The following is a 16,976-nucleotide window of genomic DNA, read 5'->3' as shown; positions in this document are numbered from 1 at the left end:
TGGACAAGCTTTGGGTGAAATGGGAACTAGAGTTCTTGAGACTGGGGATTTACTCTACAGGAAATAATTCTGCTGTGCAATATTGACCAATGGTGGTATAGTTCTAAAAAGAACAGACATATTTACTTTGCCCTGAAAACAAACCTGAAAACTATGCAAAGCCCCTCAGCTTCCTCTTGATTATAATGTATCTGTTTTCATTTTGTGATTCAGGGGAATTTTAAATCTGTACAGTAATTTCCTGCTGGTACCTAGTCAAATCCCACCGTGACACTTAGTCACACATGTCAGCTACAGATTTAATTAAACCGATCGCTAGATTACTACACAAGGTTTGAAGTTGCCTTGTGGACTTTGATGCTCAATGTATTATTTCACATCTACCGGAGCGGGTGTCTGCTTGTTTCAGCAGTTAGTGTGTTCCACATCTTTCACAGCAGTTTACTTCAGATGGCTGAGAGGGCAGACAGAGTCTCTCCGGATGGCCCTGACTCATCTCCTGATGAAAACGAATTTCCCTTTGGTTATCCCACCAGCATCTGTGAGAATGTGCCCGATCACAAATACCTGTGTAGCAGCTGTAATAACGTCTTGAAGAAAGCCCAGCAAACGCTATGTGGGCATAGATACTGCTCGGCTTGCCTGTCATGGGTTGTACGGTAAGTTCTTTCAACAGGGGACCACGTGATAATGCATTTCTGCCAAGAAGACCGAAAGATTTCAAGTGGCTGATTCTGTAGCTGCAAACCTAATAGGATGATCTGTTGTGATAATCTACTAAATAGAGAGAAAGTGCTAGAGTAGAGTTTGAGAGTATCTGGGATGTTGATAGTAGTAATTTTATCATCCATGTATACTTCCTTACAGTGGGATTATTTTCAGGATGTATGTCTCTAGGCTTTGAGTGTGGTGTAGTGGTCAGGATTCCTAGCTTCTCCTCTTGGCTCTGCTGTTGTCTTGCTGTATAACCCTAGGCAAACTACCTCTCTATACTTCAAGTATCAGGGGGTAGCCGTGTAAGTCTGTATCCACAAAAACAATGAGGAGTCCGGTGGCACCTTAAAAACTAACAGATTGATTTGGGCATAAGCTTTTGTGGGTAAAAACCCCCACTTCTTCAGATGCATGGAGTGAAAATTACAGATAACAAGCATAAATATACTGGCACATAAAGAGAAGGGAGTGACCTTACAAGTGGAGAATCAGTAATGACAAGGCCAGTTCAGTCAGGGTGGATGTGGTCCACTCCCAATAAATTGATGAGGAGGTGTCAATACCAAGAGAGCGAAAATTGCTTTTGTAGTGAGCCAGCCACTCCCAGTCCCTATTCAAGCCCAAATTGATGATGTTAAATTTGCAAATGAATTGTAGCTCTGCAGTTTCTCTTTGAAGCCAGTTTCTATATTTCAGTTTCCCTTCCCAGTCTAAAAGGGAGAGCTCATAGGAAGGCTATTGTGAAGTGACTTTAATATGTGTAAAATGCTTTGCAATTCTTGGATGAGAGGTGCTATGGAAGTTTAAAATGTTATTATTTTAGAACATTATAAAGTGCACGATGTAAAATCTGGGTCAGTGCCCAGTGAGGAGCCAACCCTCAGAACAATCGCAGCCCTTTTGCTTGGAGATAGATGGATATTGTTCTTAATTGGTTAGCTGCTTCTCCCGTCTCCTCCTTAAGGGCTAGTCTACGCTGACAATGCTAAAGTGCTGCCGTGCCTTGTGTGGTCGTGGTGCAGTGCTGGGAGAGAGCTCTCTAAGCGCTCTAAGTAAACCACCTCCATGAGGGGCGCAGCTCCCAGTGCTGGTGCATTGTCCACTCTGGCGCTTTACAGCGCTGAAACTTGCTGCACTGGGGGGGGGGGGGGAGCGTTTTACACCCATGAGCCAGAAAGTAGCAGTGCAGTAAATTGCCAGTGTGGACAAGCCTTAATTATATATCCTGATTAAACTGTAACAAAAAGCTGAGTCGGTCAGCCAGCCACATGTGACTGGCAGGTCAAAGCATTATGATGTAATGGCAGTTTACACAGAATGCATTTGGCCTACTAGGCTAAATTCTGTTTGCTCACACTGGTGTAAATCCAGAGTAACTGCTGCAGTCAGTGGAGTCACTCAGGACTTGCACTCCTGAAAGTAAGAACAGAATTTGCTCTGTGCGCTTATATCTTCTCATGACAACCTTGTAATGCAGCTGGAAACTGAACCAAGCTAACCTGCTGAGCTAATACATGATTCAGCTGGATGGTAATTGCAGCATCACAAAAGTGCTTACCTCTTCCTGAAAAGTGTTGTTTTTTCCCTTTAATTACACAAGTATAAATGCTAATTTAAGAAATATGTTAAATTAAAACCAAAACATTTTGTGGCAGTGTGATCCTTCCAACTGGAAAGTATGATGATGCCACTTTAGCGTTCACTCCAGCACCAGCTATGCCATTGTTGGGAACACTGGGGCAGGGCAACACCATTGCCCTTCATGTGAACACACAATAGCCAGTTTTACAAGTCAACACAACAATGGTGGCCTGTGTGAATGAAGAGACGATTGAGCCCTGAGATATATCCTGGCAATTAAAAACCTAGCCACCTACCAGAGAAGAAAGGATATCACTTCTGTGTTAAAAGACTTCAGATTTCAGGTTATTGTACACTACATGGAGTTAGTGCCTACCTCACTGAGAGAAGCAGATTCCCAGCATTGCTGGCTTTGTAGAGCACAATAATCATGATGGTTCAGATTTTGCAGATAGATGCTTAAAAATTGTGGACTTTCAATGGGACCAAGATTTGGCCCTTTTACCATAAACTGGGTTGACCTTGAGCTGAAAGTCATACTTTTGTTGGTTTTTTTTTAATTTGTCATTCTTGAAACAGAGGCTCTCTTAACTACAGTTCACAAATAATTTTTTTTATTAATTTTTTTCCACCAGAAACAACAAAAACCCAGTTTGTCAGAAATGTAATGCAGAGGATCCTGGAACAGTAAATGAAGGAAGCTTACTGGCAGAAGAAAGGGTATGTAATCGTGTTTGTATTGATGTTTCATTTGTCTCTCTGGGCTAATGCTAGAGTCATTGAAGTATTATTTTTTAGAAGAGAGAACAGTAAAGAAAGTGATGGTAGCTCATTCCGCAGTTGTGCATATTAACCTAGATACCTTAACATCCTGGATGTTTCCTCAATTCTTGATCCAAAAAGCGTTTGGATGTCAGTAGCACCTTGTGAACTCCAGCAAGTTCTGCACCAAGAAGCCCTAAAATCTGCTGCAAAGTTAACTTATTCTATGGGCATGAAATACCCTTCATTCCCATCTTCCCACTCCCAAACACACCACCTCAATTATTGTTGTTATTGCTTAACATCATATTTTGGTCGCACCTACAGACCTCAGCCAGCTCAGTGCCCCATTGTGCTACGCACTGTACAAAAATGTATCCATGCCTTAACCAAAGCCAGCTGGGGAACAGAAGGAGGCCAAAATGTAGGTGGGAGACTAAACTTTATCTGGAGCTGATCCAGAACTCTGAAATGAACTCCCACAAGAACTAAGGACCATCACTTACCTCCCAACTCTCTGTTCCAAGTGCAAGGTGCCTTTCTTTCACCTGCCTTCTCTAATAAAAACACATAGCAACAGATATGTTTACATATGAAAAAAAAACAGTACCAAACCAAAACACACCAATGCATACGCTTCTCCCTCTGGGGAGAGGATGAGAACAAACCTCGCAGGACAGATGTTAGTTACGTTACCTAATACACTTCTGGAAGGCGGCTCAGATAATACGGTGAGGAGTGTGGTACAAGAACCTATATAGAAAAGAGTAGAATAGACAAGACTGGCTAGCTGTGTTGCCCGGAGAACACCGTGGGAGCCAGGGGGCCTGGAGAACATCACAAAAAACTCATTGTTGAAAGTAATCAGACAAAAATATTCACTGACAAATTTTCAGGGGGGGTTTAATTAAGAATATTTTTGATGATGAATATTTTCACTATATTTTGGGTTTTGGCTCCTGAAGTGTTCTCAGAACAGCTTGGCTCAGAATCTCCTTTCCCTCATGTGTCCCAGGGAGTTGGGGAGCTCTCAGCTGGCATCAGTGGTTCAACTCCTCAGATAACTGCTGCTGCACTATTCTCCATGGGGACCAGTTCACTCCCCTACACTGTGGCTACAAACTGGACCTTGGCTCTTTCTCCCAAATCCCCTACTCCCTGGTTTCATGGAACAGTGCAAGAAAGCATGCTTGGTAATCCAACTAAGTCTCCCTCGTGGAGAATGATGTGGATCAAAAGGCATCTGCAGCTAGGTCTCAGTGGGGAAAGGAAAAAGAAAACAAAGTACTGGGCACAAGGCACCCATAAAATGATAATTTTGAGATAAAATATTGAATTCTGTAGGATCTTGGGAAAATGTCCAATTCTGCAGCAAATCCCCAGAGCTACAGTATTGCAGAGTACCGGGGGCCCAGGTATAAGCCTAAGTACAAACAAAACCGTTTTGTACTGCTCACGATACTCATCAATTCTGTGAAAACCTCGGGATTTCTGTAGTGTGGGACTTCTATAAAACCGTTAGTGGGACTTTCTGTAAAACTGTAGGTGGGATGTGGTGACCAAGGCACCAGTCTTGTCAGCTGATCCACAGGGGCAGACCCTAACGCCTGCACAGAGGCCTGCGGAAGTTCAGTGGGGCTTCACACAGACTTGAGGACTCTGCTTGTGAATCAGCTTGCAGGGCTGGGGTTTGTAAACAGTGTGAATTTGTTAGTCTCTAAGGTGCCACAAGTACTCCTTTTCTTACTGTGAATAATAGACTCCTTAGCAGGTTTGCTCATTTGTCCCTTATCAAGGCCCTCCCCTCCACCTCTCCTGTGTCTTTGTCAGACTTTGCTCCCGCATACTATTAGTTTGCTTATGTGTGTGTATGTATGTATATAATATGAGAAATAAGTTTTCCACACAATAACAATAGCTTATTCCATGATCTGTTACTGAGGTAACCTTTGGCCTCCTGGGCTGATTCTTTGCCCCCTTTGTTTGATGACCCTCGGTGTGCTACAGCTAACTGAGAGGTACTGAGCAGCTGCATGATTTATTGAATTCAGCGGGAGGATCTGAGGGCATCCCCCTATACCCGCTGCCACCTTCTACACACTGCTACGCAGGGGGCTCGCCTGGCACAGGCTTCTACCCTGTGCCGTGGGTGCACATCCCCACCTGGCTCCCCCACATCTTGCCCTCCTTTGAAGTATAACTGTAGTGATTCCACTCTATAGGGACCATCGGCAGCTGCATAGGAACCGGCTAGAGTTGACTGTAAAAGGCTTGGGCCAGATTTAGCTCTCATTTACACCCATGCAATATATGGTCATATGCTGGCTGGAAATAAGAATGTGGGGCCCAGTTCTCCAGCCAGATTCTTATTCTGAACACCGTTATCCTCAGTGCAGTCACAAGGGGGTAAATGAGAGCAGAATTGGACCCATCCCTGAAAAAAGTCATGGGGACTGGCACTGGTTAATTTTCCTTCTCTGAGTGGGTGTATTAAGATCCCCCTGATTTAGGTTTGAATTGCCTAAGTCCCGGGAAGAACTTTTATGATGTTGAAACAAGATCAAAAGTATTTAAAATACAAATGTGATTTTTTTTCTCTTGTTCTTTCCATGACTGGAGTTATAAAAGATGCAATGTTGGATTTCTTTTTCCAAAATTGTTTGTTAAATTAAAAACTTGATTTGGAAGGGACCCAGGCTAAGACATGAGACTCGTCTAAGCATTGTTAGGGGGGTTTTTTAAGTAATTTCAGAATATCATTTGTGTTTGCATCCTCTGGCATGGAACTGACTGCTCTGTAAATTACACGTTAGCAGGATGTTTGATTTTTTGAGAATGTGACAACAGAGATCCAGTGACATCTGTTCCTCTCCATCAAGTAGCAACTGTTAAAAGGTCTATAAGCCTTCCATTTTTCTTGTGCAGAGAATGCAGAGAAAATATGGTCCCTGTGTGTTTTATCTGAATGATGCCAGGAAGCATCCAATAGCCTATGTATTTTTAAAGTTATATATACCCCTGAGATTTTAATATTACTGCTTTTTCTTTTCCCCTTCACTTTGTCTCCCAACTGTTAAACCATAAAAGGCGTTTTCCAATGTGACAGGTATATCAGATGGTTAAGAGATTTATGGAATAAGTAAGATGATAGGATAGGTTACTTTTTAATAAAATTTGACTTTATATAAAATGGGGACACAAGCCTGAACAGTATCTTGCGGGGATTTCCCACAGCAATAAGAGTTTTCCCTCTTAAGATTTTGGTTTAGTCTAGTGGTTCTCAACCTATTTAGTGTTAGCTGGGCCACAGGTTGAGAAACACATTGCCCCCCACCTAAACCCCTGCACAAACCCTATGCTCAGTGCCCTCCACCCAGAGACCCCTCCACAGAGTGGGGCCAAGTGCAGAGAGCTGGGCATGCGGCGGGGGGCAGGGACCCGACCCTGGACCCTGCTGCGTGGAGACTCTGACCCCGACCCGCACTGTGCTGGGGTAGGGGGCAGCCAGGACCCTGACCGTGGACCCCACCAGGACCCCGGACCCCACTGTATGGTGCCAGGCGGTAGCCGGCTGCCTGGATCCCGGACCTCGCCACAGAGGCTGTGGGGCATCCAGGACCTTATCCCCAGACCGTACCAGGACCCTGAGCCCTGGTGTGTGGGCCGGGAAGCAGCCAGCTGCCCAGACCCTGCCGCAGGGGGCTGGGCAGTAGACGGCTGCCCAGACCCTGAGCCCTGCTGCCAGCCAGCTGCCCAGATTCTCAGACCTGTGGGCTGGGCGGCAGCCGGCTGCCTGGACTCCAGACCCTGCTACAGGGGGGCTGGGGAGCAGCCAGGATCCTACCCCAACGACCCGCTGGGACCCCATTGTGGGAGGCCGGGCGCAGCCAGGACCCTGCCCCTTGAACCTGCTGAGCGTGACCCATAGAATAAGTCCAGGATTTTGGTTTGGACTCATTGCAGAAAAGAGAACAACTGTGACATTTGGCTCTGGATCAGAACTTCCTCCAAGTTCTGAGGTATATTCGGGTCTGGGGCAGGTTGCTTCAGGCCTGACTTTCCTTCTCTTAAGAAGGAAGTTATCCCTTATGCAGAATATGGTGGGTATTTTGGCCTTGTGGTATCCCCCTCCACAGCGCCCTCCACCCTTAGTGAATAGTTTTATTCGCTTTTCAATATATTTGGTTTTCATAAATGTGAATGCTTGAGATGAAAGAGCTGTCAAGGCAATTAAGAGCTTTTGCTGCGGAATTAGAGTCAAACCAAAGATTTAGTGCAATTTAAGGGTCTGAACATTATTGCTGTCAGTTGGCCAGAATGATAGAGAAGAGATGGTTAACCATAATATAATGAAATAGAGAGAGAGGATACTGTTTCTCTCTCCTTGGACTTGATTCAAAGCCCTGTGATGTCAATGGGAATCTTTTCATTTACTTCATTGGGCTCTGGATCAGGCCCTTTTGTGAGGGTGGGGAAGTTCTGTGTTGGTGTTGCTGTTGAAAGACTTTCCATTGATGTTCTGGGGGGCGAGAGCTAGTGGTTCAAGTGAATGATCATTTGAGGGAGTGGCCTGGGTGGAAAAAGAAGAGGTGAGAACCCCCTGCTCTTTGCAGTTCTTTCACTCACAGCTTCTTTACTTGAGCTGTGTCCATAATGATTAACAAATGTGAGAGTGAAACAGAAAGCACAAAGGACACACATGCCATTAGAGAAACCCATGTGTCACCAGGACTGTCCCTCTGAAGTTAGATACATTTATAATAATCTGTTCTGTAATGCCAGGAAATTCTGAAGTTGTGTTTTTTGTTGTTGTTGTTTTTTTTTTGACGTAGTAAAAAATCCACAGTGGGGTTGTTAACCTGCTTTTTCTTTTCTTTGGTTTTGGTCATTTTCCAGCTATGCACTAGACTGAAAGACTTCAGTAGCCAGTGCTGGTTGATTCAGAGAAGTAACTATATTGAATTGCACTGTACTGTAATATTGAATTAAAATCTACATTAAGCAACTGGGGCCAAATTCTGCACTCATTCACACCTGTGCAATTCAGACGATTGCTTTAAATATATGCAACTACAGCTTGTATATAGAACTTCTGTTGAGGGTGGCATGGCCTAGAGGGCTGAGTATGGGACTGGGAGCCAGGAACTCTTGAATTCTGACTTCATTTTTGACAATAACTTGATCAGTGCCCTTGTGCAAGTAAAATGGGGATACTCGTATTTATGTATCTTTGGGTGTGGTTTGATGGTTTATTAGTCAATGTAAAATGCTTTGAAAATGAAAAACACTATAAATGGTAAGTGTTACTATTGAAAAACTATGTTCTTAAGAACTTGGACATACAGTTTGCAAACTATCATCTTTTTATAAAATATAGACTGGATTATGTATTACAAGCAGACTGAAAACTGTCCAGTAAGCATCTATTTTTAAATGTACAGACAAAGGTACAAGTGTTCTCGTTTTTCTAGTTTTTTTTTTCATGGAATAGATTCCACTGAGGCTTTTATTTTTAGTTCTGTTTCCAAGCAATGGCTGATTTCCATACCACTACAGGACAATTTATGACATCAATGCAACACAGACCCAAGCACAGACTGCTTCTCTTGCTTAAATACATGTACGTGTAAGAACATATACCAGACAAGTAAGGTCAAAACAAACAGCATGAAATCTGTTTGTTCAACAAAATGCAAAAATCCCTATATCCCGATAAATGATTTTTTTTGCCTTACTGGAACTCTTGAATATTTAAAAGACTGTGACTATTTGTTAACTAATTAATGTCATTTTCAAGGAGGAAGTTGTTGAAAGGTTGCTTGTACTGATTAAATCCACTCATTTCCCCCCATTTATAAAGTTTGGTTTGTCTTTATAAAAGCCTGACATTGCAAGGTTCAGTAATAATATAACCAATAGTCTACCAAAGAAAATATAACTAATTAATCAGATAATTACAGTTATGAGGACACTGTTCATCCAAGAGACATGGAACAGCCATGCCAGAAAGCATCCGTCTTCCATTAAGTCTGGAATCCTGTTTCCAACCACAGCTAATGCTATATGCTTCAGAGACAAAGTGTAAAACACCCATCATAAGCCTAATTGCACTGCTCTTTTCCAAAAGGGAGAATTCCTTCCAACCCCAGCTAGTGGTCATTTTATGCCTTGAAGCATAAAGATTTTTAGTGTAAATGTTCTAGAGCAAGTAACTAAGAGTTACAATTTCTGAGTTCTGTTTCTAGGTCTACTGTTGACTGACTGACTGACCCTGGCTAAGTCACAAAAATTCCTGATGCTCCACAATACCCATCTGTAAAAATGCTAGACCCAGGGGTGCTAGTCTTGATGTAATTTTGCCCAAGGAACTGAAACATCAGAGGAAGCAAGAAAATATCTCTCTACTCCTTTGCAGAAGTTATAAGTGGAAGCAGAGGCAGAAAATAATTCTCTAGACGATGTGCCATTGAGCAATATTAACAAGCTTGGAACCCGATTCTGCAGCCTTACTCAAGTGAATAGTCTCATTTACTTGAATGAGGTACATGCATGAGCAGTGGTTGCAGGATTGGGTCCTACTTTGCCAGTTATATCATCATCATCATCATCATCATCATCATCAAAGTGTCATAAATCAACTGCATTAGTGAAAAGGGATGTCGGAACAGGAACCATTTCAGATTTTTGTTTCAAGCTTATAAATAGTTCCCCTTCCCCTCCACAACAAAAAGACCATGAAAGCTGATAATGGGTCTCTACCTGCAGCTCAGAGATTAACGCTGTCAGTGTTTGCCTTTTAGGGAAGCTTGCTGGATAAGGTGAAGAGTCTGTAAAGAGAAAAAGGAACTGAATATGATTGCAGTCTAAAAATACTTTATATGTAAAATAATATAAATGGATTTTTTTTCTAAAATGAAAGGACTCAAATAATTTTACGGTTTACTGATATTTTAAGGATGTTTTCAACTTCTGACAATGCATTGCTGGTATATTAATCATTACAAAGATCTATATGTAAATGAGTCTCACAACAGTAATTCGGGTTTCAGAGTAGCAGCTGTGTTAGTCTGTATCCGCAAAAAGAACAGTCTCTAAGGTGCCACAAGTACTCTTGCTCTTCTTACAACAGTAATTGTTACTATTCGATGAAATTGACTATAGTTCTTTAACATTGGTTTGACCTGTATAGACAGAACTAAACCATCTTATCTTCTTCTTACATGGCATCTCCATTACTGGAGGTTTGCAGCCATGGTAGCCCATTCTGTAGGATCCTCTGCTAATCGTATTGTAGGTGACTAGACCTTTTGATCTACCCAGGTTACCACCTCATCCATCCCAGGTCATCTTTTTCTGCCTCATGTTCTTCTGCGGTCAGCTTTCTCTTCCAGTGCCTGTAAACATGCATTGCCCACTGAACCTCTTAAAATGTGCCCTGCAAATCAAATCTTTCTTTTCATAAAATCTCTAACTGGTGTTTGATGAGTTCAAGTAATCTCCAATACTTTTTTTCGGTTACGTGAGCTATCCATTATATTTTCAGAATTTTCACCATAATTCAAAGGATTGTAGTTTATCATTGATTGTTTGAATGTCCATGTTTCACAGCCGTAATTTAACACAGACCACCACACAGACCAAATGTACCTGTAAGTTCTAAAGAGTTGGAATGTAGTCTTCAGATTTATGTCCTTTCTCATCAGATATTTATTCTTCCAGAATATCTCTTTCACTATTCTTGCACTATTCTTGCTATGCTAGCTATCTCTTGCTATTCTGGTGCTGACTTCAATATTCCCTCTTTTGTAATGATACCTGTCTTATAACCAGTCTAAAAAGACGTTGTGTAAGGACCGTGTTTTTTAAAAACGGGTTATAACACAGCTTGGACAGTACAATTACAGCATGAAAACCAATTGCTACAGTATAAGGGATGAGCCCCTCAGTATTTTCCCTTTTCCACAGTTTCTTGACATTTCAGTCTTACAGCCCAGATCTCTTCAGTTCATTTTGAACTGGTGACTTTTTGCTTCTAATTGGTGTACCAAATGAGCAAATAATTTTGTTCCCTGGGCTCATGGATAATGCACAGGTTAGCACTTTGTTATTGCTATATTGTTTTCTAAGGATCTTTCCAAAGGGAAGAGGTGAAGGCCCTGTTCTTGGGTTAATTAAACCTGGACACCATAGAGCACTGTTTGAAAATAGTGATCAAGAGGGAAGAAGTAGATGAACTGGTGCCACTTTTCCTTCTCTGTCTCTTAGTGAGGTTGTAGGCTGACAGGAGTAATTTTTTTCTAGAAAGCAGGGAAAGCCTCTTATTATTCTCAGTACAGTGATGAGCTGTTTCATTTGTGCACTCCCTTCCCTGGATTTTCCACATTTTGATCTGTGGTGAATCTGCAGTCTTCCAGGCATTGTGTTCCTAATACTTGTTGAAACTCTTTCATAGAATCTCAGGGTTGGAAGGGACCTCAGGAGGTCATCTAGTCCAACCCCCTGCTCAAAGCAGGACTCATCCCCAATTTTTGCCCCAGATTCCTAAATGGCCCCCTCAAGCATTGAACTCACAACCCTGGGTTGAGCAGGCTAATGCTCAAACCACTGAGCTACTCTGTTCTACTGTGGCTATTTTGCTTGTGCAAGATGTGATATTAAAAGGCTGCAATGATTCATGTTTTATTTATTTATTGCATGGTTCTTCACAGTTAATGCAAGAAAATACTGTATAGTGCTGGAAAAAATGCATGTGTATGGTTTGGATTTCTCTAGGACACTAGGCAAACTAAATGGAAACAGCCTGAGTTTGAGAGGGTGTACCCCCTCCTGCTCCTCATTCAGGTTGAGTCTTAAATCCTCTCTGCAGCAGGTAAAAGAGGTGTTAATGACCCCAATAATTAAATGCATACATTAGAGTGGCATGAGGCAGGGCCCTCTATAGTTAAGGTTCCATCAGCACATTCTTTGCGTACACCTGTTTTCAGGTTTCTGAGTAAGAAAAAACTTTATACTGAAAGTTTTCACTGGGAAGGGCACATTTTTATTTTTAATAAATTAAAATCACCTCAAATCATTTAATTTTTGAGCTATAAGAAACAAATAATAGAATTTCACAATCCTTTGGGCTTTTCCTATATACTCGTTAAACTAAATAATATTTTTGCAGAAGATTAAACGTAAAAGAAAAAAAATCAAGGTTTATGAAGGTATAAAGTTCCAGCCTGTTCCCATCTTATAGCTGCTGTTTGGATCATTTTATTGACCAGTGTTTGACTGCCCATCTTGTTGTTAATTTCCAGGCTTTCAGTGATGCTGCCATTAATAAAGAGATTTCTGAATTCAAAGTGCACTGTGGGACCCGTGGATGCAGTTGGTCTGGTATCATGAAAAATTTTGAAGTAAGTTTAAAGATGACAGTTTCATCTTCCATATTGTGTCTCATAAGTGTGCAGTGGGGTTTTGCTAGTGGGGATGAACATTGTGTCAGGGAGGCATGTTCCTGTGATGTTAGAAAAACATGGGGATTTAGGACCCGATTCTGCAGTCCATCCTTATTCAGCAAAGCACTTACGTACATGAATAAATGTGTGTGTCTTAAGCACATGCTTGAGACCTGTATTGGGGTCACAAAGAGAATGAAGCAAGCTCTTTAGCTGGTGTAAGTCAGTGAAGCTTCATTGAAGCTCAAAAGAGTTATAGTAATTTATACCCACTGAGGATTTGATCCAGTGATGAATGAAAGTCAGTGAAAATTTCCCATTGATGTCAATGGGGTTTAGATCAGATCCAACATGTTTTGAATGATGGTGAAGCGTACATTATAAAAATGCATGTGTGTGTGTTTGTGTAGCGGTGTCTGTTCCAGGACATTAGAGAGACAAAGTGGGTGAGGTAATACATTCACCTGGAATGGTCCCTTGAAATATGTGTTAACTACTTACGCTAAACAATATGTTCCACCTTGTGTTTGGCAGTCACACTCTGAATGAGTTTTGCAGATCTGAAGAAGAGTTCTGTGTGGCTTGAAAGCTTATCTCTCTCCCCAACAGAAGTTGGTCCAACAAAAGACATGACTCCACCCACCTTGTCTCTCTAAAAATGCGTGTGTCAGCTGTAGGTTTTCCAGTAGGTTTGAGTATACCATTATGGGCAAGGACCTTGTAAGTAACCCTCAATGAAGCCCATAATACCCTGATCTCCAAACTATTATTAGGAGCAATGTGCTTCCTATGTTTTTGTAAGAAAAATAAATCTCCCAGAGTAATATTTGGGAGGCAATGCTTATGGGGATATTGGCACAACAAGGGAAACAGAAAATAGACTTAGAAAGAAAAACATAGCTGTCTGACTCCTGTTTATTTTGAATGTTACAGTCTTTCTTTAAATACTCATGTGAAATGATAAAGGTGAAATAGACAGACAGTGTTTCAGAATCTGCTACATGTACAACAATCATAAAAGAAAATTCAAGCCAATATGTAAATAGCACAGAGGGGGCTGACCCTCTCTGCATAATCTTGAGGACAAAAGAGGGCTTCGTAGTGAAATGGAGCTGTAGCTAACGGCCTCTTTCCACCCAGTTTAGAAGTGGAATGTGGTGTGCAGTCAGTCTCTGTATATGAGGAGCTGCAGAGATGCTGCTGTCATATCTTTCCTTTATTTGCTAATTTTGCACACATTTTCCATTTGTCTGTTCTCCTTTAAAGAAAACTCTACCCCGTTTTGCTCAGTGCCATAGTTCTGAGAGTTCAAAAGGTGCCAGGACCTCTCTCAGCACGAATACACCGAAAAATGAATTTGAAAACAAGGCATGTGATTAAAATTGACATTTCTGAGTTCACTGCTGGAACAGTTATCTTGCTTTAAAAAAAAAAATCATTTGTGACATGGTCAGTGTGAGAGCCTCAGTGAAAGAGACTGTAATAAACTAGTTTTACTCCTGCTTCAACGCTTGATGAAGTATCAGGGAAATAAGGTGTAAGGCCCAATTCCGTGAGGTGCTGAGCACATCTATGGATGTGTTGAGTGTGCCAACTTCCTCTGGAGTCACTGGTACCTTATCGGACTGGGCCATAATGTCTAGACAATAAACGTTTTGTATAAGTATGGAACATTTAGGGCCAGATTCTCTGTTGGTAGAAATCAGCATAGTTCCTTTGACATCAATAAAGCTACACTGATTTACATCAGAGGAGGATCTGGCTCTAAAAAGTTTTTGATTTAGACAATTAAACCAGGTTGATTGTAAATTAAAAAACACTCGATTGTTTTAAAGCTGAGCAGCATTACAGGATTTTATAGAGACCTTGGCACAAGGCCCCTTATAAATTATTGTTATTCTCCATTATAATTACTGAAAGTTCCAGTAGTTCAAACTATTTATATTGTAGACGTAAATCTTCTACTCTGCACCCTTTTCCTCCATGCATTGCGATTGTTGCAGTGAGGTGTTATAATCAGGGTAATGTTAAAGGGACGCTGTTGATCACATTTGGCCTCAAAATTTAGATTTTTGTAAAATAAGTTTTTACAGAACTTCAGGACAGTAGAAATGTTTCCATTATATTTTGTAAACAATTAAATATTCCCCTATAGACAACAATTAAATAGACTTCATTGATTTTCATTGTATGAGCTGAGAGAAGTGCAAATAGTGATAAATAAACTCAATTTAAGAATTCTTTTGAACGCCGTTACGAACCATGACCAAGTTGTGTACTGGAGGCTGTGACAGGATGTCCTTTCATGTACCCTGCATAGAGGGATAGGGATATTCTGCTGGCTCATCTTGCCATCCAGAACAGTTTGATCTGATTATTGCTCATTTGCTCTCTGACCAGAGAAGATAAAAGTCAGGGAGTCTCTAAGGCAAGGAGATAGGCTGGTGCTGAGACAAAGGAAGACCCTTAAAAGCCAGCTCAGGAGAGAGCTCACACTCAACTTTGTGTGTGTTGTTTTAAATTAAGAATAAAACAAAGCCCCAGGAACGAGGTGAGTTTTGGACATTAACCTGGCTGTGACTATGGAGCTGGACACACTCATGCAAGCTACAGTATTAGTGTCGCCATAGTAGCACGGGCAGTGGGGAGTGGTGGCCATGGACTAGCTGCCCTGAGTAGGGATCCAAGGGGTCCGGGTGAGGTTTGTGCTGGGGGTGTCTAGCCTGTGCTGCTGCCACCCCTGATACCGTGGCTACACCTCTATTTTTAGTGCACTAGCTCAATAAGAGCTAGTACGAGTACATCAGCTTAAGCCGGGAATCACACTCCCAGTTCTGTGTGTCAGACAATGGGGTGGGGAATTTGCCTATTCACAGAGGGCACATGGTGCAAAGAAGATTCATGCAGGCAGAATGGAGGACATTTGTAGACACACGTATCTGTGCAGGGTTACATCTTGGTTTATAACTTTCAACTTTCAGGACCATCAGAGCCTATGTGAATATGCTTTAATCCCTTGCCATACTGGCTGTGGACAAATGGTGATGAGAAAGAAACTTGCAGATCATTTGGAGAATGGATGTGTTAATAACATGACCGCATGCCAGAAATGTAAACGGAGGTTATCCAGTAACGAGTACCAAGTAAGAAGATTTATTTGGCTTAAAACAAAATAAGGGTTTTATAATCGTATCTAGAATATTCCACAGCTTTCACAGCTGTCTGATTAAATATTTCCTCCTTGTTTCGTTAAAGTTATGTAGCCGGAGAATGTTTCATTTTTCTGACTTTGCTAACTTTTCAACTGCAGTGTAATGTTCCATGATGCATTTGCTGGAAAAACAGGAGGGTGTATTTGACCATCCTTACGCGGTGTTACGAGAAAGAGAGAAACTGTGTGTGCACATTTCAGTTGGGGGGAGGGCAGCACTTCTTGCCATGCTCTAGCTCCCCTTCCTACCAGCACACCTTAGTGTGAAGAGGATAAGAAATGCAGCCAGAAAACCACAGAAAGATCCAGAATTTAGATTTTTTTTTAACTTAATTCAAAATTGGCCAATAAATTAGCAAGTTTGTATAGCAGATTTTATTCAGACAATATTTATACTAGATGCCATGAGCTTTAACTTTATTTTGGGGAAGTTCTATGGCCTGCCTTATACAGGAGGTCACACTCGATCATCACAATGGTCCCCTCTGGCCTTGGAATCTACTAACTTTCCAAATCAACGGTATCTGTGGATCCCAGGCAGAGCCCAATGCAGTGACTACATTGTAAATTCATTCTGAAATCTCTCTCTTATCTGTAGCATTTAGGACTCTTCAGGCATATTTAATTTTGTTTATATGTTTACATTATGCTTATCACTGTTGTAATTGAGGACCTTTCAATACATATAAAATGAAGACCCCCCACCAGATGTGTCTCTCTAAAGTCAGTCCAGGTTAAAAAACAAAACCCAACAAAAACTTCCCTGCCCCAATGGTAACTGATCATTTGTTTTCTTTGATTACTGTGCCAGGTCCATGCAGGTTGCTATCACTCTAATTTAAATGCATTTCTCACTTCCTGCTTAGAATTTCTTACAAGAGGGCAACCTTATATCAGACCCGTAACTAATTCTTTATTCTAAAAAATTATCCCAGTGCCTTTGATTCCATCCTTTTTGTGTGTGCACCACAGTACAGTAGGTTGTGCTGATGGGGGTGGCCTAAGGACAATACACTAGCTGATATATAGTACACTGTGTGGCTGAAGGCAGAAACAGCGTAGCTGGGTGGAGTTAAAGGGATGGGAAGATAGTTGCTGATCTATACAGATAGCTTAGCTGGTACACATCTTATCATCGTCTTTTTAATTGTAAAAGTTCATGATAAAACTCCTAAGCCAAAAGCAGTAGCAGGATATATAAGAACTGTCATACCTCTATCATTGCTAAAGCTGCAGTAACTGTTTTGATTTGCGTTGAAAGTTCTCAA

At 41.5% G+C, this 16,976-nt stretch overlaps 1 protein-coding gene across 3 annotated transcripts in view; it reads left to right on the top strand.

Annotated features, from left to right (window-relative positions):
- Positions 1–16,976, top strand: part of TRAF1 (TNF receptor associated factor 1) — a 64,594-nt gene that overhangs the window by 33,024 nt on the left and 14,594 nt on the right. For 2 of the 3 annotated variants that reach the window (XM_073314965.2, XM_073314970.2), the window contains 4 exons: positions 438–659; positions 2,931–3,015; positions 12,357–12,455; positions 15,479–15,640. In XM_073314965.2, coding sequence (XP_073171066.1) covers positions 438–659; positions 2,931–3,015; positions 12,357–12,455; positions 15,479–15,640 — 568 coding nt within the window. The remainder of the gene's footprint in view (positions 1–437; positions 660–2,930; positions 3,016–12,356; positions 12,456–15,478; positions 15,641–16,976) is intronic. The other variant, XM_073314966.2, reaches the window with a different exon arrangement.

Source organism: Lepidochelys kempii, chromosome 16 (assembly GCF_965140285.1).
Source record: "Lepidochelys kempii isolate rLepKem1 chromosome 16, rLepKem1.hap1, whole genome shotgun sequence".
In the NCBI taxonomy this organism is placed as follows: Eukaryota; Metazoa; Chordata; order Testudines; family Cheloniidae; genus Lepidochelys; species Lepidochelys kempii.
This window is presented reverse-complemented; position numbering and strand designations above follow the sequence as displayed.